Raw genomic sequence first — 22,841 nt, 5'->3', positions numbered from 1 at the left:
AATCTACAGAAAATTCCTAGAATAAACAAGTTCAGCAAGGTTGCAGGATACAAGATAAATATACAAAAACCAATTATATTTCTTTGTGCTAGCAATGAACACATGGACATAAAAATTAATATAATATTTATAATTTCTTAAAAAAAGAAATATGTATATGTAACTCTAACAAAACAGGACTTGTATGCTGCCAACTCCACAATATTGATGAAAGAAACCAAAGAAGATCTAAGTACATGAAGAGACATACAGTTCACAAATTGAAAGATTTAACATAGTAAAGATGTCAATTCTCCCTGAACTGATATAGAAATTTGACACAATTCCTATCAAAATCTCAGCAAGATTTCTTTATTGTTGGTAAAGCAAGTTTATTCTAAAATTTATATGGATGGGTGCCTGGCTGGTTCAGTCACTAGAGCATGCAACTCTTGATCCTGAGGTGATGAGTTTGAGCCCCATATCAGGGGTAGAGTTTAGTTGAAAAAAAAATAAAATTTATATGGAAAGACAAAGAACATAGCTACAATAATTTTTAAAAGAAGAATTAAATGGGAGGAATAAGTCTACCTAACTTCAATATTTAACTATAGCTACACTAATCAAGACTGTGTGGTAATGGTGGGGGGACAGACATATAGATCAATGGAACAGAGTCGAGAACCCAGAAACAGACCCACACAAATATGCCCAACTGACTTTTGAAATGTGCAAAATAATTCAATTAAGGAGAGACAGCCTTTTCAACAAATGGAGCTGGAAAACTAAACGTCCATTGGTAAAACAAGCAAACACACACACACACACACACACACACACACACACACATATCAAAAACCTTGATGTAAGTTCCACATTTCACCTCAGGCAAGATGAATCACAGACTTGAGTGGAAAACATAAAACTAAAATTTCTAGGAAAAAAAATATGAGGAAATAGTCATGATTTAAGGCTAGGCAAGAAGTTCTAATACTTGATACCCAAAGCATAATCTCCATAAGAAGAAAGGTTGATAAATTAGATTTCCTCAAAATTAAAAGCTTTTGCTCTGTGAAAGACTCTATAAAGAGGATAAAAAGATAAGCTATAGAATGGGAGAAAATATTTGCAGGCCGCTTATCTGACAACAGAGTAGTATCACTCAAAATTCAACAGTTAAAAAGCAAACAACTTCATTAGAGCACAGACAAAAGACACAAAGAGAAATTTCACTGAAGAGGATAGCCAGATGGCAAATAAGCTCATGAAAATATGTTCAACACCATTAGCCATTTAGGGAAATGAAAATCAAAAGTACGAGATATCACTTCCACATCTATCAGAATGGCTAAAAGAAACGATAGCAATAACACCAAACAGTGAGGATGTGGAGAAACTGGATTATTCCTACTTTGCTGGTGGGAATGTAAAACTTTAGCAGTTTCTTTGAAAATGAATCACACAGCTACCATACAAACCAGCAATTACACTCCTGGGCATTTATCCCAGAGAAATGAAAACACATTCACACAAAAACCTGTGCACAAATGTTTAGAACAGCTGTATTTGTAATAGCTTGGACCTGGAAACAATTCAGATGTCCTTCAGTGGATGAGCACTTGTACAAACCACGGTATATCCATGCCATGGAGTACTGCTCAACAATGAAAAGAAACAAACTATGGGATCATCCAACAACCTGATGAATCTTCAGAGAATTATGCAGAGTGAGAAAATCCAGTTCTAAAAAGTCACATACTGTATGATTCTACTGAAATTACAGTCTTGAAAATGAGAGAAGTGGAGAACAGATTAGTGGTTACCAGGGGGTGATAATGGAGTGAGGGCAGAAGGGAAATGGGTTTGGCTAGAAAAGTGCAACATGAGGAAATCCTGTGGGTGCTGGAAACTTTCTGCATGTTGACTATATCACATCGGTATCTTGGTTGTGATATTTTATGGTACTCTAGTAAGAGACTGCCAATGGGGGAAACCGAGTAAAGGGTACATAGTGCTATCTCTGTATTTTTTCTTACAACCGCACGTGAATCTAAAATGATCTCAAAATCAAAAGTTTAAAAAACTAAAATATTTCAATTAAAAAAGTGAGAAAAAAATGAAAAAGTGTACAAACCACAAGAAAAAACCCCCCACAGATCATGTCTTGTCTCTGTCTAAAACCTCCAGGGGTGTTCTATTCACTGCACGTGGAGGGAAACCCAAGCTTTTCACCATGGAGAAAGACTCCGTGCAATCTGATTTTTATCTCCTATGCTTCTCCCTTTGTCCCACTGCACCGGTCACATGGCTTTTCTTCCTGTTGCCCCAACACACCAAGCACGTTTCCATGAAGAGCCTTAGGTCCTGCACTCCCTCACCTGGAATGTTTTTGTTCCAGACCTCTGCATGGCTGGAGCTTTTCCTCACTTCAGTGGTTGTTCAAATGCTACCTTCTCAGAGAGACCTTCCTTGCATCTTGTCTAGATTAGGCCTTGGCTGCCCCATCCTCAGAGAGACTATATCATTGTCCAATTTCACTTTTTTTTCCATAGCATTTATCAGGCTCTCTCTCTCTCTCTTTTGCTGATCCATTTCCTTGCTTACTGTCTGCCCGCCCCTCCCCTGCACATAGCAAGCTCCAGGAGGGTAAAGGACATTTCTCTTCCATCACCATTGCAGCATAGTGAGCACGTGTGACTGCTGAATGATCAGTGCCCTGGGGAATTATGTGTGTGTGGGGGGGGGGGGGGGGAACAGGCCAGGAACTTTCTTGAAACAGATGTATATTAAGAAATGACTATTTTTGGGACGCCTGGGTGGCACAGTCGGTTAAGCATCCGACTTCAGCCAGGTCACGATCTCGCGGTCCGTGAGTTCGAGCCCCGCGTCGGGCTCTGGGCTGATGGCTCAGAGCCTGGAGCCTGTTTCCGATTCTGTGTCTCCCTCTCTCTCTGCCCCTCCCCCGTTCATGCTCTGTCTCTCTCTGTCCCCAAAATAAATAAACGTTGAAAAAAAAGTTTATAAAAAAAAAAGAAATGACTATTTTGTTTGGCTCCTGGGAAATCTAGAGATGCTGAATTCTTTTGAAGTTAAAATTTAGAGAAGGGAGCAAAACACATCTGCAACTAGATTTCAAGTAATGTATGAATGAACACAAGTCAAGGATGGGAAGGCGTATGCTTCACTTCATAGTATAGCTGTATTTCTGGGAGTTGACGATAAAGTGAATTTCTTTATTGCATTTCTATGTTCTTATGCATTATTACTTATCTATCTGATGAAACCATATACCTGCCCACACAGAACAGCAGATGAAATCTGAACAGGAACCCTTTAATGGAGAAGGAACTAGTCTAGGCAGTTGTGTGATGTGTGGCTACTACTATCCTCCGATATGAAACATTGGAGGGCACAGCTTTGTAGCACTTTCTCAACGCTCTGAATTTCTCTGCCATCATCTCTCTCTAGTCTTCTTTTGACTACAAGAACATCACTCATGCTTGGGGAATGCTTGGCTTCACGTGGCAGCGGTGGGAAATTAATCACCTCTTTTTCCTCCCACCAGGAATGTACATGATGTGTAATACCACACTTCACCAGTAGGGATTGCCATTGGACCCTTATAAGGGCAAACCCCACTCTTGAATGCACTGTCTTTCCCAGACTGTCCTTCTGACAAGGAGCTGCTTCCTTTCCCTGGCTCCCTCCATCCTTGAAGATCAGTACAGCTGATGGGGGTGGGGTGGGGTCGGGTTGGGGGGGAGATTCTAGTCTACATCTCCTGGCAAAGGCCCCTCCCTTCTTCCCAACTCCCAGCCATTGGCTGTCTTTTTGGGGGTAGTAGCTGAGTGGGGCATAAGGGGCCTACTGGGGTGCTGGCAATGTTCTCTTTCTTGGCCCGGGCGCTGATCACACAGGTAGGTTTAGCCTGTGAAGATTCACTGGGCTCTACACAGTTATGATCTGGGCACTTTTCTGTACATATGTCATACTCCAAAATTCCAAAATATAGTTTATTTAAAATTAAAAAACATTTTTTAACATTTATTTATTTATTTATTTTTTATTTTTTTTTTTTTAAATATTTTTTTTTCAACGTTTATTTATTTTGGGGACAGAGAGAGACAGAGCATGAACGGGGGAGGGGCAGAGAGAGAGGGAGACACAGAATCGGAAACAGGCTCCAGGCTCTGAGCCATCAGCCCAGAGCCCGACGCGGGGCTCGAACTCACGGACCGCGAGATCGTGACCTGGCTGAAGTCGGACGCTTAACCGACTGCGCCACCCAGGCGCCCCAACATTTATTTATTTTTGAGACCAAGAGAGAGAGGGAGCATGAACAGGGGAGGGTCAGAGAAAGAGGGAGACACAGAATCTGAAACAGGCTCCAGGCTCTGAGCTGTCAGCACAGAGCCCGACGCGGGGCTCAAACCCACGGACCGTGAGATCATGACCTGAGCCAAAGTCAGATGCTTAACTGACTGAGCCACCCAGGCGCCCCAATACAGTTTATTTAAAAAACCCATAGATTACATTCACTTAATACACAGGATGCCTCAGTAATTTCTGGAATTCCCACTATAGTCTGAAAAAAGGAAACAAAAACCAAGAAACCAAAAACAAGTTCGAACACCTAACCCTGGGAACAGACTTAGGAATGTTTTTCACTAAAGTGGTTGCTTAGGTAATTGCAGGTGAAAGCTTCATTCATTCATTCGTTCGTTCGTTCGTTCATTCATTCACTCATTCATTCATGTTAGAGGGATGAAGGGTGAGGGGCAGGGAGAGTTTGGTTTTGAAATGCTTCCATAGGGTTTTGCGCTCTGTGGAATCACTGAGGCTCATTACCCAGGAGCTGCACTCTTGCTCCCACTTTGGGTCCTGTGGTGGGGCCTTCATCAAGTGCAAATCCAGCCTGCAGGGGGCCCTGAGACTCTGGGCCAGGATAGGCTGCTGAGAATACCTAAGGAGAGCTGCTTTGCACCCCAGGCCAGGTGTTCCGAGGCTCAGAAAGCAGACGGGCCCGGCTGGCCGTGTCGCTGCTGCTTTGCTGTGGGGCCATCCCTGCTGTCAGAGAAGGTGGCTCCATGCTTCCTTCTTCACTCTTTGGGAAGCCTGTCAGCCCAGCCTGGTGGGGGAACCCACGGTGCCCTTTTAGTTCACAGGCCCATTTCTCCTGAGACTTCAGAGGTTCCCGTGTCTTAGAGGGACCCCAGACTTCTGCAAAGTCTGTTCTGGAGCAAAGGGGTAAGAGGCTGGTGCTGGAGCCAGGCTGCCTGGGGTTAAGCCCAGGTCTGCCACTTACCAACTGTGTGACCTTGGGCAAGTAATCACCCTCTCTGTGCCTCAGTCAACCCATCGGTCAAATGGGGGATAAGAACATCACCTCCTTCAAAGATTGTGAGGATTAACTGAGTTAATCTTTATGTTGTGCTTAGAATAGTGCCAGGCATATAGTAAATATAAAAAATACATATTTTAGCTTAAAAATCCTCATGTGTGTCTTGAGACAGTTCATTATAAAAGGGTTCCGAGGTTAAATGAGTTCGGGAAACGCTTGATTGCCTTTGTGAATTAGGGTATTCAAGGCTCTCCGGGAGAGAAATTGGAGTAAACCAATGTCAGCCTGTAGAAGGAGCTGAAAGCCCTGCTCTCAGGCCAGTATTCGGGGCTGGTTGGTACGTGCACTGCAATGGGGTGTTAAATACTTTGGTACCAACCCCGCTGAGGGAATGGCTTTTACAGAACACCCTTTGGGAAATACTCGAGGTGCGTCATACTCCGGCGAGGCCGGCTTTGTGACAGGGTCACTTGTACCGCACTCACCAAGTTGCAGAGCCAGTTGGAGGGCACGGACTCATTTTATCTTCACACCTACCCTAAGAGGTCAATATAGTTATTGTCCCCATTTTCAGGTAGGGAAACTGAGGCAGAGGGAAGTTAAGTAACTGGAGTGGGGTCATAAGGCTAGTACGTGGCATAGCGAGGTTTGGATCCCTATAGGTTGGCTCCAGAGTCCATGCTCTGACCCACTGTGCCATATAAATATATATTCATTCCCTCGTGGCCCACTGGGGAGCCCTCAGGTACACGGTGGTTGATGCACAGACTCCTCAGAGCCTCTCAAGGCAGCCTGGTCACCCCTGGTGTTTCCATGGCCACAGTGGTGGGGCATTTGTCACAGTCTCCCCCTTGCCCTTGGCTCTCCACCCTTGATAGGATGGCTGGGGGATGGGCATGCCACGGCTGTCCATTCTCGAAGTTCTCCAGCAACACACGCAATGATGCCAAAGGCCCCCTGGCAGGGACGGAACATCTATACTATATCATCAAACAAGTGACCCCGAAGAGATTTTTAAGAACTGATCTCATAATAGCCCAAGGGATGAACCGATGTTCTGAAGGGGCTGCAGCATTTATTTCTCTGTTGTAGGAGTAAGGGGACCCAGGAGGAAGGGCGGGGAGACTCATCTGATCTTCTGTACCTGAAAAGTTTTCTCCAGGGCCCGGCTTTGTGGGAACCCTGGAAGGGTCTGTATCCCATGGATCTTGCGAGCTATACCATTTCCCTCTTCCTGCCGGATTCCTATCTGTCCGGCCAGGCCTGCTCACATCTCGGCCCCTCCCTGACACCTTCCCTGACTGACTCACACCCCTCAGAGCCCATGCCACCATTCAACATTGTTTCATAAACCTCAGATGCGCTTGGGGCACATGTGTTGGCAGCATCTCCCCAGCTTTCCTGCAAATTCCCTGGGTTATTAGAAGTGTCTTGGGACATAGCAGGTGCTCAATAAAACAGCTGCCCACAATGACTGCACAAGTAGCTTTAGTCAGCCACGTACATATGCCACCAGTGGCCATGACTGCAGGATTCGTATCCGGAGGGCAGGATCAGGCTAAGGGGCCATTGAGGTCGGGGACCTCCCCGCTTGTTCTCTGCCGCCGACTGACACCACAGCGTTAAACTCCTCTTACCTTGCTCGCTTTCAAGATCTCGAACATCAGGGGCAGGCCTTGAGTAATGAGCTCCTCTGTGTACTCCTCCTCCTGAATGGTCTTAAACTCCTTCAACAGGCACTGGATAAGAGGCCTGCGGTGTTGCTGGAAGGCGATCCGCAAAGACTCCAGCCACGTGTGCAGGGTCCATGGGACACCTGGGAGAGGGAGGGGAGGGCACGGAGGGGAGGAGAGGGCGAGACAGAAAACAACCACAACAGAAGGTGTGTTTTTATCTGGAAGCTGGCCTTCCCCCAGGACATCACTAAACTACGAGACCAAGAGACCGACTTGGGATGAATACAGCCAGGGTAGTTTGTATTTTTTTTTCTCCCCCTGAAGACTTGCAGATGTTGAAACTAAAGATCACAATTCAATTCCCTTAGCTATGGGTGTTCATCTCTGCATGCTCGTCACATTAGCGGGGGCTGCATTTTACAAGCTAGAACCACCATGTAGAACGTGGAATTGTCACACGCTGCTTCTGCCTACTCCATACTTCTGAGTCCTGACTTCATTCACCTCCACCCCTTCTGCCTTCTGGGGAGACAGAAGCCCAGGGAGGGAAGTGTCTTGCCCGGGATGAGATAGCACCAGGCGAGAGCACCAGAGCTGGTGAAACCCATCGGTGGACTTTGTCATCTACCGCACTGGCCAGGACGGACGCGTATGTCGGAAAAAGACCCGGGAGGATTCTGCCGCTGCTCCCCTGTGCAAAACAACTTTCCCATCTGTGGGCACTTCATCAGGTTCTTCCTCCTTTAATAGAAACCCCTCCAGCAGCTGATTGCTGTGATTTGCTTCTCCCCTGTTGAGGTGAGGCACAGAGGAAGAATGCGTCTCACTACTGTTTATAACGAGCAGGCCATTCAGAGCCTGGAGCTTCATCATTATGGTAAACAGGCTCTCTGGGCAGTGGCATAAATATCCCACAGACTGAACAGCTACCCTGAGAGAGGGGCCCACATCCAGAGCAGCAGCAGGGGGCCTCTCCTCAGGCCCTCAGCCCACCTTGACCTGCCACTCCGTGTGTTGAAGGCCCAGGCTAGGTCCTGCTGTTCTTGTGCGGGGCTGTTGCCTCTAGACCGGGGAAAACTGGGCGAGCCTGTTCCCTGGACGCACAGAGGAGACGGGTCTGAGGTCGCTCATTCAAGGAAGAGCCACCCCCAAATTTTCCCGAGAGTGGCTTTGCCCCCGCAAGCTCAGTGGGTGAGCCTGGCAAAGAGACGCCCTCGTCCTAGCTGTTGGCCTGGCCGCTGTTTCGTGATTTGGGTGCTCTAAGGCAGTGATTCCCCAACCACTGGGAGCCACCTGGGATGATTGTTAAACATAAAGATTTCCGGCCTTTATCCATCCAGACCCTCAACAGCAGAGCCTCTGGGTGTAGGGCCTGGCAATCCGTATTCAGACAAGCTCCCAGGTGATTCCAATTCCTAAGTTCTCAGGGTCCAGAGTTTGGGAATCATGAGAAAATGACCTGAGGTCAGGCATTTGGGGCTGGAAGGGTGATGCTGTCTTTGGGGATAGCTCCGGCGTTTAGCCTGGAAGGGCTCCAACCAGCAAATGCGAAATTCCCTGGGCCTCTGTGTGTGTGTGTGTGTGTGTGTGTGTGTGTGTGTGTGTGTGTGCGTGTGCGCGCGTGTGTGGGGGTGTGTGCACGTGTGTGTGTGAGTCACCTAGCACTGGGCAGTGATGCTGTGTCCAGTGGCGGAGGGTGCCCAGACTGACCTATGCTCCTGATATCAATTGTGACATCCACGTAGCCATGCTCAGCGCTGTGATACATGGCCTCCCTCAGGGCTCTCAGTTTGGCCTTGCTGTTGCGGCTGGCACAGAGGGGAGGCGGGGCTGTCTCCGCCAGGTCAGTCCCCTCGGCCAGAATCTCCTCCAGGGACAGGATATCACTCTTCTCCTTCTCTGGCTGAGCGAGCAGTTTGCGGAACACATTCCTGTCAATCATAAACCCAGAGAGGAAGACACTCAGAGATGGAAGGGTTTTGCCGGGGCAGGGATGGGGTGTGGGCAGTGGGGACACCACTCGTGTGAGACAAGGGAATGGCAGGAACAACTCTGGAGTTGTGGCTTCAGAGGCCTGACCACGGGTGCTATGTTTTAGGGCTGGGTGGAGGAGATGGTGGAGCATGACTGGCTTTGTTTCCTGGAGGACAACCTGGAGCAGCTAAATGCTTTCCACAAGTATCCAGAAGGCTCTAGAACTGTGCTCTTTTAACCATCAACCTGTACAGGGTCCCACATGAATTTGCTTTACATGGAGTTATGTGTAATAAAATTGGATGGGGTAAAACCTGAAGGCCATGTGACAAGAAGTAACCAAACACGAGGGGTTTTATTATTTTTTAAATGGATCCTTGTCACTTCATGGCAGCTGACGTGACAGGCTCTGACCAACGCTGGCAAAGAGTGGCATCTCTGTGAGGCGGAAGCTGATCCGGGAAAGGACAAAGCAAGGCAGTCTGAGTGGATGTGCGCTGCACGAAGTTGGCTCTGAGCAGAAAGCTGGCAGTGAAGGCCACTGTGGCCAGGCCTGGTGTCTGGCCTGCCTCTGGGCCCCACATCCAGAGATATAGTGGGTCTGGGGTAGGCCTGGGAATCTGCATTTTTAACAAGCACCACTTGGGACCTTGTGGCTTTGGCCCATCCTAGCCTACCTGTGTCCGTGGGCTGCGGCCTGGCTGAAAGAGTTCATATCACCCTGGGGGGTTGTAGAAATTCCATTCCTGTACATGGTTCCTATTAGGGGATCCGCACCACGCTCCAACAGCAAACTAACCAGCTCAAAATTTCCTGCAAGCCCAGAGAAGGGGGTTTTATAAGCGAATAAAGCAAACACACGGTCACAGACACAGCGAGGGCCGAGGTGGTGGAGACCCTTGGCCGGGATGAGAATCAGCAACTCTTACCTACGGCAGCAGCCAGCTGGAGGGGTGTTTCCGAGTAGTTCTCCTCTCCGTGCTCCACGGAACCTTCCACCTTGGCCCCGGCGTCCAGGAGCAGCTGCAGAGGAAGAGTGGCCATTGAGACATTTAAAGACATGTGCTGTGAGGACACGTCAGGAGAGCTGGTGGGAGTCAGCACAGTGCCAATGTTCCTGCCCTCCCTCTGGGTCAGTGGCCATGTGCACAGGGTGAGGGCAACTGTACCTTGGGGGATGAACTGATGGCCCCTCGAATCTACTAGAACCTTGGACTATCAAAGTGTGGTCCACGGAAAAGCAGCATCAGCATCCCCTGGGAGCTTTGAAATGCTGGCTCTCAGGGCCCACCCCCGACCAACTGAATGAGAGTGTTTGCATTTCAGCAAGATCTCCAGGTGATTTATAAGTACATTGAAGTTTCCAGAAGTGCTGACTGAGCAGCTCATGGCATCAGAGTGCTGGAAGACTCCCTTTTCGGGTCGGTTACACAAAGCCTCGGAGAGAGCATTAGAGGGATCTCTTAGAACCACAGAATCTTGAGTTCTGAAGGACTCTGGAGACCACCTGGGTCAATGAGGGCAAGGATGCCTTCTAGAACACTCTGGATGGCTCTGAGTATAGTTTAGCCAATGCTAAATTTCCTGGCCAGCAATTAATAAAAAGGCAGAGTGAGAATCCAGGAGTTTACTCTGTTCTGTGCATTCCTGAAGGGCTTCTTCAAGATGGAGATTCTGTCTGTGCCGGATCTCACTCTCAGTGAATGTGCTCTCAGGACCACCAGTGGAAAATGGAGGGGGGGGGCAATCTACCTTCTTTGCTACGTATCCAGGGCTCCCTCAGGGCACAGCCAGGAGAGGGCTGACTCCTGGCATTCTGGGACCTGTGTACCTGCAGTGAAGAGGTGGCCTGACTTCTTTTTGGGTTTGCCTGGCTGCCCGCTGCTCCTATTTCTGATTTAAAGGCTTGGGGATGCCACTGCACTTTAAGGGTGGCATTTGTGTCCACTAGGCCACCTCCCGATCCCTTCTTTCTTATATTCCTCTACCAAGAGTGAAGTGGGCAGAAGTTTCAGCTCTCAGCATAACACGTCATACTCTCAACCTCCTGAAACATGACTTTGGGTCTGTCCTAAGGAGTCCCATGACTGAGGAAACAACAAAAGATTCCTGTGGATTTCCAACATTGCCTCATGGTCCCTGGAACACTTATTTCCTGCTCTGTAAACTTCTAAGACGCTTGGAGCACATAACAGCAAGTATTCCTGATGTACCCACAGCTCAGCACCATGAGGCCAGGTGTGATAATGGACCTGGATGCTGAGTTCTTTTTTCCTGATGAAGTGAAGAGCAAGTTTAAGATCTAGAATATATTCGATGGCTATTTGTTGAATACCAACTGTACAAGAGCCAGAAAAAGTATAACCAATACATACTTAAATGCCCAACGGCCCTCGGATGAGGACATCTCTCCGTACTTGGGGAGCCTTGGGTAGCTGTTTCAGAAGACACATCCAAAGGCCTTACTCTAGACCTCTTGGATCAGATTCTCAATAAGTAGAATCCAAGCAAGTGTCATTTAGAATCATTCCCTTGGCAACTTGGGGATGCTTCTTTCCACTAGTTAGAAACCACTAGATTCTACACAAACACCAGGGTCACACCTCAGGGGAGGTTCTAAGGTCTCACACCATCCAAGTCTCACGATTCACATTGCGACAAGCAAAATGAACAAATCCACAAAATTGCAGCTCAGGCCCCACCCCCGAGCAACCAGGAACAACTTCATAAGTTTGCCACTCTTCTGTGTGAGGCTGCATGTGGGTATGTGATCGTTTCATATTGGTTAAGGCCAGGCCATATAGATCATTACATATGATATTTTCACTTATATGATATGAATGTGCTATATTTAGTTGCAATTAACCAATATGAATCTCTTAGGGAATATGCATGCTGGGAGAGGTAACAGATTTGCATGATGGAAGAGGGTAAAATTAAAGGTCAGATGTGGATAGGGAAATACATTAATATACCTGAACTACAGGAATATGTCCATGCAACACAGCAAAAGTCAGAGCCGTCCAATGGCGGGTCTCAGGGTGGACGGATGGATATTTATGAGGAGTACTGACAACCTATAAACAAATTGAAGTTATTTTCAAAATGTGACCTTCACAATATTTTGACTAGCAAATCTGACCTATCTGTGGCTGGGCATGTGGGCTAGAGATGTACAGAAGGACATTCTAGAAGTGCTTTGGGAAATGTCGGTAACAGTGGGGTAGTGACTTTATGTTCTCTGTGCATCATAAGGTCTTCTTTGCTTCTTGTCTGAAAGGAATTAAACCGATGATTTCTGACTTCCTCTGAGGTGCCTTGGAGAAGCTGTAATGGCAGCTACCACAAGCCAACTCCCCAGCCTGTCCCCTCTTTCTGCTTAAGGAAGGGTGGTGGTTCTGAGAGCCATAGGGTGTCAGACAGCATGAGATGCCATATCATTACATTCGCACCTTTAGGGGAAATTCTCAGCAGCAGCAAACCCCAGGCAAGGCAAGGCAAGGTCTGCTTTGAGTTTTCAAGCCAGGGAAGACCACTACCCATCTGATGGAGTCACATTCCCATCTGGTCACAGCTCACCCTACCCTGTTCTCATTTCACTGTTCTTTTGGCTTCTCAGTTGACAAGGACCCTCATGCTACTGGAAACCTGGGCACAAAACCTTCCCTGGACACACCACGAGTGAGCAATCTGATACTGGTCCTTCAATATGGGGGGCCTCAAAACACTCTAGGCCAAAAGAGAGGCAACAGGGAAGCTGAAGGTTGGGGTCCTTCAGGACTGGCACCCACACATGGTTTTTCTCCCAAACACCCCTAGGACCAAACAGCTGTGATGTCTGACTCATTCAGAGCAGCTGAATTCACTCGTCACCTGTCAGGGTAGGCCTTGAGCTGGCTAGGAGTCATGGAATGGGCTAGAGAGGATCAGAGAAGCCCACCAGGACCCAAAGATGAGGAGCCCTTGCAGGGGTCTGCATGGTATTGGGGGATTCATAACAGGCAAGAAAATCCCCAGTACCTGAAACTTATAATATCCAAAATGGTCTGGATGCAAAACTAGGTCTATTGCCTGTTTTCCTCAGATGAATATAAAACTCACTAATTAAAAAAAGCACAGTACTAAGACTACAAGAACATCTAATTTTGAACTAAAAAAGTTTTATAGGGTTGCTGAGTTAGGACTGCAGCATGCCAACCTTCCTAGCCTCTGGGGCTGCCAGTTGCTGGCTGCCAGACAGACAGGATAGGACGTGGTCGAAAAGCGTGATTTCACCTATCACAAGCCTCGTGGTGTGTGTGCGCGAACTAGTATTGACTGAACCCCAAACTTATGCTAGGTCCTCTTTGTATTTACTTCTTCCAGCAACTCTCTGAGATGGGTGTGATTATTCTCCCCCTGTTGTGGATGGGGATGCTGAGGCTCAAAAAGGTTAAGCCACCTGCCCCAGCACAAAAGCAAGTTACTAAGACTCAGCAGTTTCGAAATTTGAGCTTAAGTGTCAAACTCTAAAGCCTGCGGGGGTGCGCTTCCCACGATAAATACACCACACTGCCTCACAGAAGCTTTGCCATTAGCTTTAGGACCTGTGGCTTCAACTCAGCCAATAGGCGAACCAATCAGGATTTGGTTGGGAGGGGGTAGGATCTGAGGGAGCTACACCTTAGGTCAGGGTATGGGAAGCAGCTCTGTCTTATGTCCTGATGGCTCAGGAGAGAGCTCCCTGCCCTGATCCCAGAAGGAATGGATCAGTAATAAGAATCAGACTCAGTTCAGCTGAGATAAGGGAACGCTGGTGCTTCTTGTAGCTTCATTGGTTGTTTTTAAATGAAATATGCAGGTGGGCAGCTCCCTGGGATTTGGTTGGGCTGGGGCCTCCAGATGGAGGAAATCTACTGGCTGATTTGACCTATTTGCTGGACTGACCGCCCCCAGTGGTGCCTCTCAGGAGAAAAATCCCCCCCTCTCTTTGCTCGTTTTCCCTGGGGGACTGCCAGGCCCAGGGGCCCTGTAGCCCTCTGCACCCTCACCTCGACATTCAGGTCAGCTCCGGCATCCAGCAGCATCTGAACCATTGCCTCGTCCCCACGGACGCAGGCATACATCAGGGGGGTCATGCCCTGTGGTGGGTTAAAAACCAGAGAATGGAGAAGGTTTACAAGGTAGCTGTGTCACTGGACGATAGCAAATGGAAAATCTTGTGTGTAGGTGGCTATGTTTGTACTCAAAATCCAGCATTAAAAAAATAAACGTGCTGCCCTTATGACTCATAAAGTCACAATCCTCCCTATTTTGAAAACCAAAATGAAGGCAAAAAAAAAAAAAAAAAAGGTGGGGGATTGCCGTTTTTGCAATTATCTTTGCTTAAGTTGGAGTATTTTCATTGTCTGTCCTAAGGTGCAAGAGACCTAAGGGGGTTTGCTAAAACACGTGGCTGATTTCAACTTACAGGTCTTGGGAACTTTCTGGATTCTGTGGTATCAGTCCTAAGTTATCTAACTCATAAACACTGTTTCCTTGACATTTTTCTCTTTCACAATGTAAGTATTATCTTTGCTCTACACAGCTGCTGGCCAGTGTCAAGGGAAATTGGATGCCTCCGAGCATGCCCCCATCACTGATGTCTGGTTTATCATTTACAAGCAAAAGGCAAGTGAATGAGGAATGGTTTTTAGGAATTCCATGTTTGCCAGTGACTCCTCTTATTTTGAAGTTCCACAACCATTAGAAGGGAGGGATGGATTTTTCAATAAACAGTGTTGAGAAGGTGGCTACTTGGGAAAACGTGCAAGTTAGAGCTTATCTCGCACCATCTAACTGGATCTGTTTCTAGGTGTAAAAGTAATGGAAGAAATCATGAAGGAAAAGCATTACGGTGTTGAGGACCTAAAACCGAAAACATAAACAAAATCGAAAGGTAGGCAATAAATTGAGACATATTTGTCATAGTATAAGAAAGGGTTATATGCCTAATATGTAAAGAGCTCTTCTAAATAAAGAAGACAATAAAAGCTCCAGTGAAAAACTGGCAAAAGGTAAGGAAAATATTAATAGGGAGGGGCACCTGGGTGGCTCAGTCGGTTAGGCATCTGACTTCGGTTCAGGTCATGATCTCATGGTTCATGGGTTTGAGCCCCGTGTCAGGCTCTGTGCTGACAGCTCAGAGCCTGGAGTCTGCTTTGGATTGTGTGTGTGTGTGTGTCTGCCTCTCCCCTACTCGCACTCTGCCTCTCAAAAATGAATAAACAGTTAAAAAAAATTTTTTTAAAGATTGATGGGGAAACACATATGTTGTTGGAGGGTGTGTACAAGGAAACAAAGTCTCTGTGAAAGTCATTTCAGAAAGGTTGATGTCTATGAGCCACTATGTCCACTTTTAAGAACTTCCCTAACGATGAACACAGTGTAACGTACAGGATTGCAGAGTCACTATGTTGCACACCTGAAACTACTGTGTCAACTATACTTCGATTAAAAAAAAATTTCCCTAATGAAAAAAAAATTCCCTAATGAAATAATCAGGGATTTTGAACAAAGACTTGTGTAAATATGTTTAACTCAGCATTATTGATATAAGTAATGAGAAGCAACCTAAATATCCAACAACTGAGGTATGGTTAACTGAACAAATAATAGGACCATTTTATGTTGCCATTAAAAGTGATTTAAAAAATACTATTTAATGATATTGCAAAGTACCTATAATATAAATTGTCGAAAAAGGCAAGATATTATAAATCTCTGTTTTAAAAAAATACAAATGCGTGTGTGTGTGTGTGTGTGTGTGTGTGTGTGTGTGTGTTAGGGATCCTTGTTGCTCAAGAAAATTCTTAGCTGCTATTCCTTCCCTGGAACTCACTGCATGAGCTGCCCATATGAGAAACAGCTCCATCTGTCCCTTGTGACTTTCCATCTGGGGCTCACATTGAAAACTGCTGTTTGTTTCTCTGTCTGTGACACCTTCATCCACATGGTGTCTCCCTGACTGGTAGACGCACGAGCTTCTCCCTGTACCTCAGTTTCAGGGACTTGGGGGATAGCTGCCTATATCTCTGAGGTGCCTCCCAGGGTTCCCCAGAATGACTTTTGTGTATCTCAAACATACCCTGAAAGTTTTGTAAAAATACTCCTGGAGTTGTTCTGTGATGCAGTAACAGGCAGGCAGGCAGAGAACTAATTTTAACCACGCTGAAAAAAGGACTTGAGGGACACATACTAAATATAAATGATGGCTATCTGGGTGATGGCATTATTTCCTTTCTGGAATAGGCCTATTTTTCTCAATTTTCCATTTCAGCTGCAATGATCATGTGCAATTTCTATAAAGATGAACAAGGATATTTTTATATTTTAAAAACCGAAACTAACTCAATAAATAAATAAAAATCACCCTAAGTCACCAGCAGGGGGAGTGTGTGTCCAGTGCCTGCTGTTGGCAAAGTCGTGGGGCAGCGTACCTGGCGGAGGTTGGAGGGGTTGCCTGTTCAGAGACTCGGGCCCTGTACCTGTTCGCTCATGGTGTTGATCCCATCCGGCCCTAGGAGAGACACCGCCTGCTTCACCAGGTCCGTCCGCCCACAGTTCAGCATCCGGAAACCCAGGTCCTGTTTAAACTTGGCTTCGATGGCCACAGCGTCCAGCTTCCGAGAAGCACAAAAGCAGTCGTCGGCCCTAAGGAAGGGAGAGACGATCAGTGAGGTGCAGTGGCTTCCCCAGGAACTGGTCCTTGAGGACCAGTGAGAGTTAGAAAGCACGAAGGATCCTTTGCCTTTGTTTTTCATGTCAACTGCCTGTTCCTAGGCTCCAATTAAAATCTGGATGTCTCGATCCTTTGTCCTTTATAACTGCTGCTGATCTGTCTTCCTCTTTGCTTCCACAGCATACTGAGCTAAGCATGGCCATAGCTAATATTTACTGAATGTTTACTGTGGGCTAGGCCCTCTGCTAAACTCTTCACACGAATCAGTTTGTTCAATCCCCACACAACCTCAAAAGGCAAGTACTATCACTACCCCTCTTTAAACCCTGGGGAAACAGACATAGATAAAGGAGTTGCCCAGGGCTACAAAGCCAACAAGCTGGAGTAAACACTGTCCCAGAACCTCCTTTCATCCCCTCCCCTTGCTAATTCAGAGAGTAGAAACTGAGGAAAGGAGCCAGATGTTCAGAATTCCTGGTTCTGCTTCTCCCTAAGCCACTTTGTGGCACAAGGAAAGGTTATGTTTGTGAGGGAACTACCTTCTTTTTTATCGTTGGAGGAAATGAGAGGGGCTATTGTTCCAGAAAGTTTATGGCACGGAGGCTCCCGTTCATCAGTAAGGCTAGGAGCTGGGGGAGAGCATTTGAGGGCCGAACCACAAAGGGAGCCTCAGGAAGTGGGGCGGATAGGTATGTGCTTGACTCTTCATTGAGTTTCTGATATATCATTCGTCTCTTCTGGCAGAGGAACCTTGGGCAGAAGTCTACCCTGAAATATAAACCCAGCTGTAGGAGATACAAGGGCTTGGACAGGAGACCATAAGAATTTGCTTCTGGCCACCAGGGGGAGCTGATACAGTGAAGATAGAAACCAGAGTAAAAGACTGGAAGCTTGGTGTTGATGTGGGGTCTAATCTGCATGCCCGCGTGAGCAGCTGGGTGTCAGGCTAGGTCTCCAACAGCCTATTTGTACAAGCACAGTTGCCCAGGACCCTGGACTCCGGGGTTAAGACCTTTTCATGGCAGGCAGGGGAGCCAAGACCACCCAACACTGTCGGAGGACTTTCTGGGCATGCTTGAGGGCTCCCCAGGTGGTGGGAGAGGACTGAAGGACCCTGGGCCTCAGCATCCAAGATGCAATCCCCTAGGGCACAGAATGGAGCTATGCCATAAGGCATGGTACATGGGGCTTTGGACTTGGGACTCTTACAGCGAGGGTGACTAGATTTAGTAAATCGAAGTGTGCCATAGCAAATGCGGTGTGGAACAAATTTACACTAAAACACTGCTTATTTGAAATTGAAAGTAAATGTTTTTTGGTTTTTTTTTTTTTTTTGACTTGGGAAAGGGCAGAGCCATCTGTCATGATTTGAAAAGAGTCTGAGGACTTAAAAACTGAGAACAAACTGAGGGTTGATGGGGGGTGGGAGGGAGGGGAGGGTAGGCGATGGGTATTGAAGAGGGCATCTTTTGGGATGAGCACTGGGTGTTGTATGGAAACCAATTTGACAATAAATTTCATATATTAAAAAAAAATGAAAAGAGTCTGAGGAGAGACCATGGATCCCAGCATCTCCAGAGTTAGAGGAGAAACCCCAAGTGGGGTGGCAGGTTTCATTTGAGTTCCCTAAAAAAGTGGTTAAGAAAGAAGCTTCAGGCCAAAGGGACAAGACAGAGCAAAGCGGGTGAGGGCAAGGTGCTGGGGCATACAGCAGAGGCTTCTGGAGGGGGAAAGGTGGGTGTTTGCATGTGTTGTGTTGACATGTCTGGAGCCTTGAGTGGGTCAGGTGCATGTGCAGATCTTGGGGAGGTATCAGATTTGACTAATTGTAAGGAAAACTTTTCTTCGAAAAGACCATTATCTAGTTCAGGAAGACGTTGGTTTGTGAACTCAAGAGCCTCCTTCTTAAGAGCAAAGATGCTATGAATTATCATTGTCAGTGAATTTGCAATCTCCTCTCTCCTGTCTGCATCGAAGTCCCTTCTGCTATCCTCCATGCTTGACTGATTCTCTCAAACAAGCATTTTGTTTTTTCTCTGGAGTCAAGCTGAATTCCATGTGACTGGCTAAATGTAACTGAGAACCTACTGTGTGGGGGCACCATGGCAGGGGGCTAGGAGGTGGAAGACACAGACCCCGCCCCGTGTTCCCCAAGCGTCCAGACTCATAAGCCAATAATTCCAAGAACATCAGGACAAGTGTTTACCAGCTACAGAGGTCCTTGATTTTAATTAGAAAGAGACAAATGGCAAGAAAATTACTGTAGCAAAGATGATGATAATTGTTATTATAGGAAGCTAATGTTTACTGAATTCTTGCTTTTGAAATCTAAGTTCTTTCCATGTATTAAGTCATACAATCCTCACCACAAGCCCATGACATAGGGGCCCCATTCTAGAGGTGAGAAACCTGCCCAAGGTTCATCACGACAAGCCCATGACATAGGGGCCCGATTCTAGAGGTGAGGAACCTGCCCAAGGTTGACCAGCGATCTGACACCCCAGTCTGACCTTGCTCGGTGGGACCTGGCACTTTTCCATTGTGCTGGTGTGCCCACATATAGAGGTGCCTTCTGTTTTTTTTTCAAGTGTTTATTTTTGAGAGACAGAGAGACAGAGCAAGAACACAAGTGAGGGAGGGGCAGAGAGGGAGGGAGACACAGAATCCAAAGCAGGCTCCAGGCTCTGAGCTGTCAGCGCAGAGCCCAGCGTGGGGCTCAAACCCATGAACTGCAAGATCATGACGACCTGAGCTGAAGTCAGACGTTTTATCCAACCGAGCCCCCCCCCCCACCCAGGTGCCCCTATACAACTGCCTTCTTGAGCGCATCTCCTGGATGTCTCCCAGGGCCCTCACATTTAGTATTCCAAAATGCAACTTGTTCTTAACACGTCCACCCCCTGCCCTCCCAACCTGTCCCCCAGTCATCCTGTCTCCATGAATGGCACCACTGTCCACCCAGGTGCTCAGGCCAGAACCTTCTCCCACGCTCATGTCCATTCCATCAGCCGTTGATTTTGCCACCCAAATCCCAAATCTGTCCACTGCCCTCCAGCTCCACTGCCCACACACACTGGTTCCAAACCCCAGCCTCTCTCATCTAGTAGTGCAGTGGCCTCCTCACTGGTCTGTCACTTCTATTCTTTTTGCCGTCCAAACCAGTCTCTTACACAAGGCAAGAGTGAGCTTAAACTGTAAATAAAACTGTGTTGTGCCTCTGCTTAAATAAGACCTTCCAATGCCTTCCCATGTACTGAGAATAGAATCCAGCTCCCCCAGGATGGCCCACAGGACTCTGCAGGGGTGGGGCCTGCCCTGCTCTCCCACCCTTCCTTTGGCAGGGGCCACTCTCCACTGGCCAATCTCTCTCCTGACTCGAGGACTTTATTCTTGCCCTTCCCCCTCCTGGCCCCTTCTCACCCCTCAAATAGGAGCTTGAATGTCACGTCCAAAGGAGGCCTTCTATAACAATTTCATCCTTCCTTTTGTTAGCACCTTTTACAGTCTGTGACTACTCTATTCATTCTATCTATCTATCTATCTATCTATCTATCTATCTATCTTCTTATTTCTTTTCTCCATGAGGCTGTCAGCCTCCTGGGGGCAGGACCACATCTATCTTATGCCTGTGTTATGTGCTTAAAGCATGTGGTATTAACTGATAGGTAAGCCATGCACGGCCTGCCCTTTATTCGTGAGAGCAGGCCCCAGGAAACACCTGTTTTTCAAGAATTCCTCAGTCATACAAAGTAAGTAACGATTCTGGTTACTGAATTTTACTGGCTAAAGCAGGTAAGAAACATCTTCTATAAAGGTTTCTGTTCAACTAGTTTGTTAGAGAATTAAACTCTGCCAAATTTAAATTCCTGCAGCATTCCTGTAAACACGACTCAGAGCTCAATTTACTGTCTCTGGAAAGCCTCGGAAGGATCTACCACCAAAGACCAATAGGTCCCCCTGTGCCTGCCTAAGTGTGGGACTTATTTATGCAGAAATCTACTAAGCCGGTCACCCTGGGGCTTCACCAGAAGGTGATCAGCTTTGTGGTTTCCCTTCCAGTGGCTTTCAACGATGCCATGAAAAAATCTGATCAATTTAAATAAGAGGTCAGCTACCGAGGTAGTCAATTTCTCTGATTTCTCAAGGGCCCTGGCCCCAAGAGATTGGCTCAGTAGTTTCCACCACTTCAAGAATGTGCCTTCAGAAAGATGTTTTCCAGGAAGCCTGCAGGCCTGAGCACACACACACGGCAAGTAATCGGGTTTTCTCCCCTAGGAAGGAGTCGGCATTGAGGCGGGATGTTGGTGCATTCTGCTGGTCTCTTGATGCACTCCCAGTGACGAATGGGAGCTGGTGAGGCCTCAGACACATTTTACTCACGTATGAATTTTTAAAGCTAGCACACATAGTAGTTGTGAGCATGAACTCTGATTCTCAGTTCTATTTAGCAGCTGTGTGATCTTGGGGCAAGTCACTTAACCTCTCTGTTTTTGTCTTCTCATCGGTAAAATGAGTTTAGTAATAATACCTTCCTCACAGGATTTTGGGTGTGGATGAAATGAGATAAACCACGTACAGTGCTTAGAAGGAAACAGAGTTTAGCACACGGCTCTCGTTAAATGTTACAGATCTCCTATTACAATCATTATTGTAAATCACCAAGCAAGGTGCATACTGGAGAGAACACACTGAATTTGGAAGAAGCAAATACAGAGACTCGGAGACTGAAGAACACTGTAATAACAGTGTTTCTTAAGGTCTCAAACAGACACCACATCTAACCATTTTCACCAGAATAAAGGCAGTCCTTCTCCCAGTGGGGAAACCCTGGCCCCCAGAGAGACCGCCATGCCCCAGCATGGTTTTGCCAGCAAGCTGTAAGGGACGGAAGGGGGAACGGGGGTCATGCCTGATCAAAGTCCAGTTTCTGGAATAATTCAACAAGCAGGAAATGGCAGGACAGAGCCACTCAAGGTGCTGTGGGCCTGCCCGGCCAGGCTCCCAGCCCCTCTTTTCTTTCCCACGCCCTGGACCAATCCTGATCCCATGGGTGCTAGAAAGTGCCGGCGGTTCCCAGGCTCCCTGAGCGCTGACTATGGGCTAACTCTGGGAAGCCTGTCCCCAAGGGTGTGGGCTCCGAAGTGTGACTGCCTGGGTTTGTCACCTGGCTCTACCCTCACTAACTGCTTCTGCTGTGCACCTAACCCTGCACAGGTAACTTAAACTCATTCCATTTTCTCACCTGTAAAATGGGGACACTAACATTTATACACATTTTACTGATTTAATAAATATTTATTAGTTCTTACCGTGTACCAGGCATATTATAAGCTTTTTTTTTTTTTTTTTACAAATATGAACATGTTCGATGCTCACAATAACCCTGTGAAGAAGGCATTATTGTTATTTACCTATTTTATAGACAAGGAAAAATGGGGCAGAGAGAGGTTAATTAACTTGCTTATTGTCACATAGCTAATAGGGGTCAGGATTTAAAGCCAGGCAGTCTGGCTCCAGAGTCTGTCCCAATAACCACTCTGTACAGCCCAGTTTTTAGCAATGTGCTGGCAATCACAGGGCATCCATGCGTGACTCTGGGATCTGAACCTCAAAGGCCCAAACAGTCCCCGCAACCATGACCTTCCCTCATCAGTAATAAAGAAGCCACCCTTTATTGCATAGCTCACTGTGTGCCAGGCAGCATACTAGGTACTCAATTCCTCCCACTTCAACTGACCTCTCCTTGAAGGTCTTATCATTATTCCCTTTCTACTGATAAGGAAACTGAGGCACAGGGCTGAGTGCTTGACCCCAAAGCCTGTCTCCCATGGGGCAGACGGAACCCAGCGCTTAAGACCAGAGTTCATATCCCTTTGTGCTTCATATTTGAAACCTGGGGCAGGTGGCTTAACCTCTCTGGGCCTGTTTTCCCATCTGCAAAGCAGGGTTGACAGCAGCACTTCTGTCCCCAGCAGCTGTGACAAGGATCCAGAGGTCGTACTTTTGAACCACCCAGCACAGTCGTGATAAAAACTGCCTGATACGGAGAATGCACCATTTTGTAATTGTAGGTCCTCTTTCCAGGGGTTTAATCAGGCCATCTGGAAGTCCCCCACCTCCCCATCCTCCAACGCCACACTTCTCCTGTCCTTTTCTTGCCCCCAAGGCCCTT

General features: G+C 47.1%; 1 protein-coding gene across 6 annotated transcripts in view; it reads right to left on the bottom strand.

Moving 5' to 3' along the window:
* Positions 1-22,841, bottom strand: part of ABTB3 (ankyrin repeat and BTB domain containing 3) — a 316,171-nt gene that overhangs the window by 34,526 nt on the left and 258,804 nt on the right. For 5 of the 6 annotated variants that reach the window (XM_047868093.1, XM_047868097.1, XM_047868096.1 and 2 more), the window contains 7 exons: positions 16,476-16,641; positions 14,001-14,090; positions 11,946-12,047; positions 9,900-9,993; positions 9,648-9,783; positions 8,707-8,927; positions 6,958-7,136 (listed from right to left, as the gene is read on the bottom strand). In XM_047868093.1, the coding sequence (XP_047724049.1) occupies positions 6,958-7,136; positions 8,707-8,927; positions 9,648-9,783; positions 9,900-9,993; positions 11,946-12,047; positions 14,001-14,090; positions 16,476-16,641 (988 nt within the window). The remainder of the gene's footprint in view (positions 1-6,957; positions 7,137-8,706; positions 8,928-9,647; positions 9,784-9,899; positions 9,994-11,945; positions 12,048-14,000; positions 14,091-16,475; positions 16,642-22,841) is intronic. The other variant, XM_047868094.1, reaches the window with a different exon arrangement.

This window comes from Prionailurus viverrinus, chromosome B4 (assembly GCF_022837055.1).
Source record: "Prionailurus viverrinus isolate Anna chromosome B4, UM_Priviv_1.0, whole genome shotgun sequence".
Taxonomy (NCBI): Eukaryota; Metazoa; Chordata; class Mammalia; order Carnivora; family Felidae; genus Prionailurus; species Prionailurus viverrinus.
This window is presented reverse-complemented; position numbering and strand designations above follow the sequence as displayed.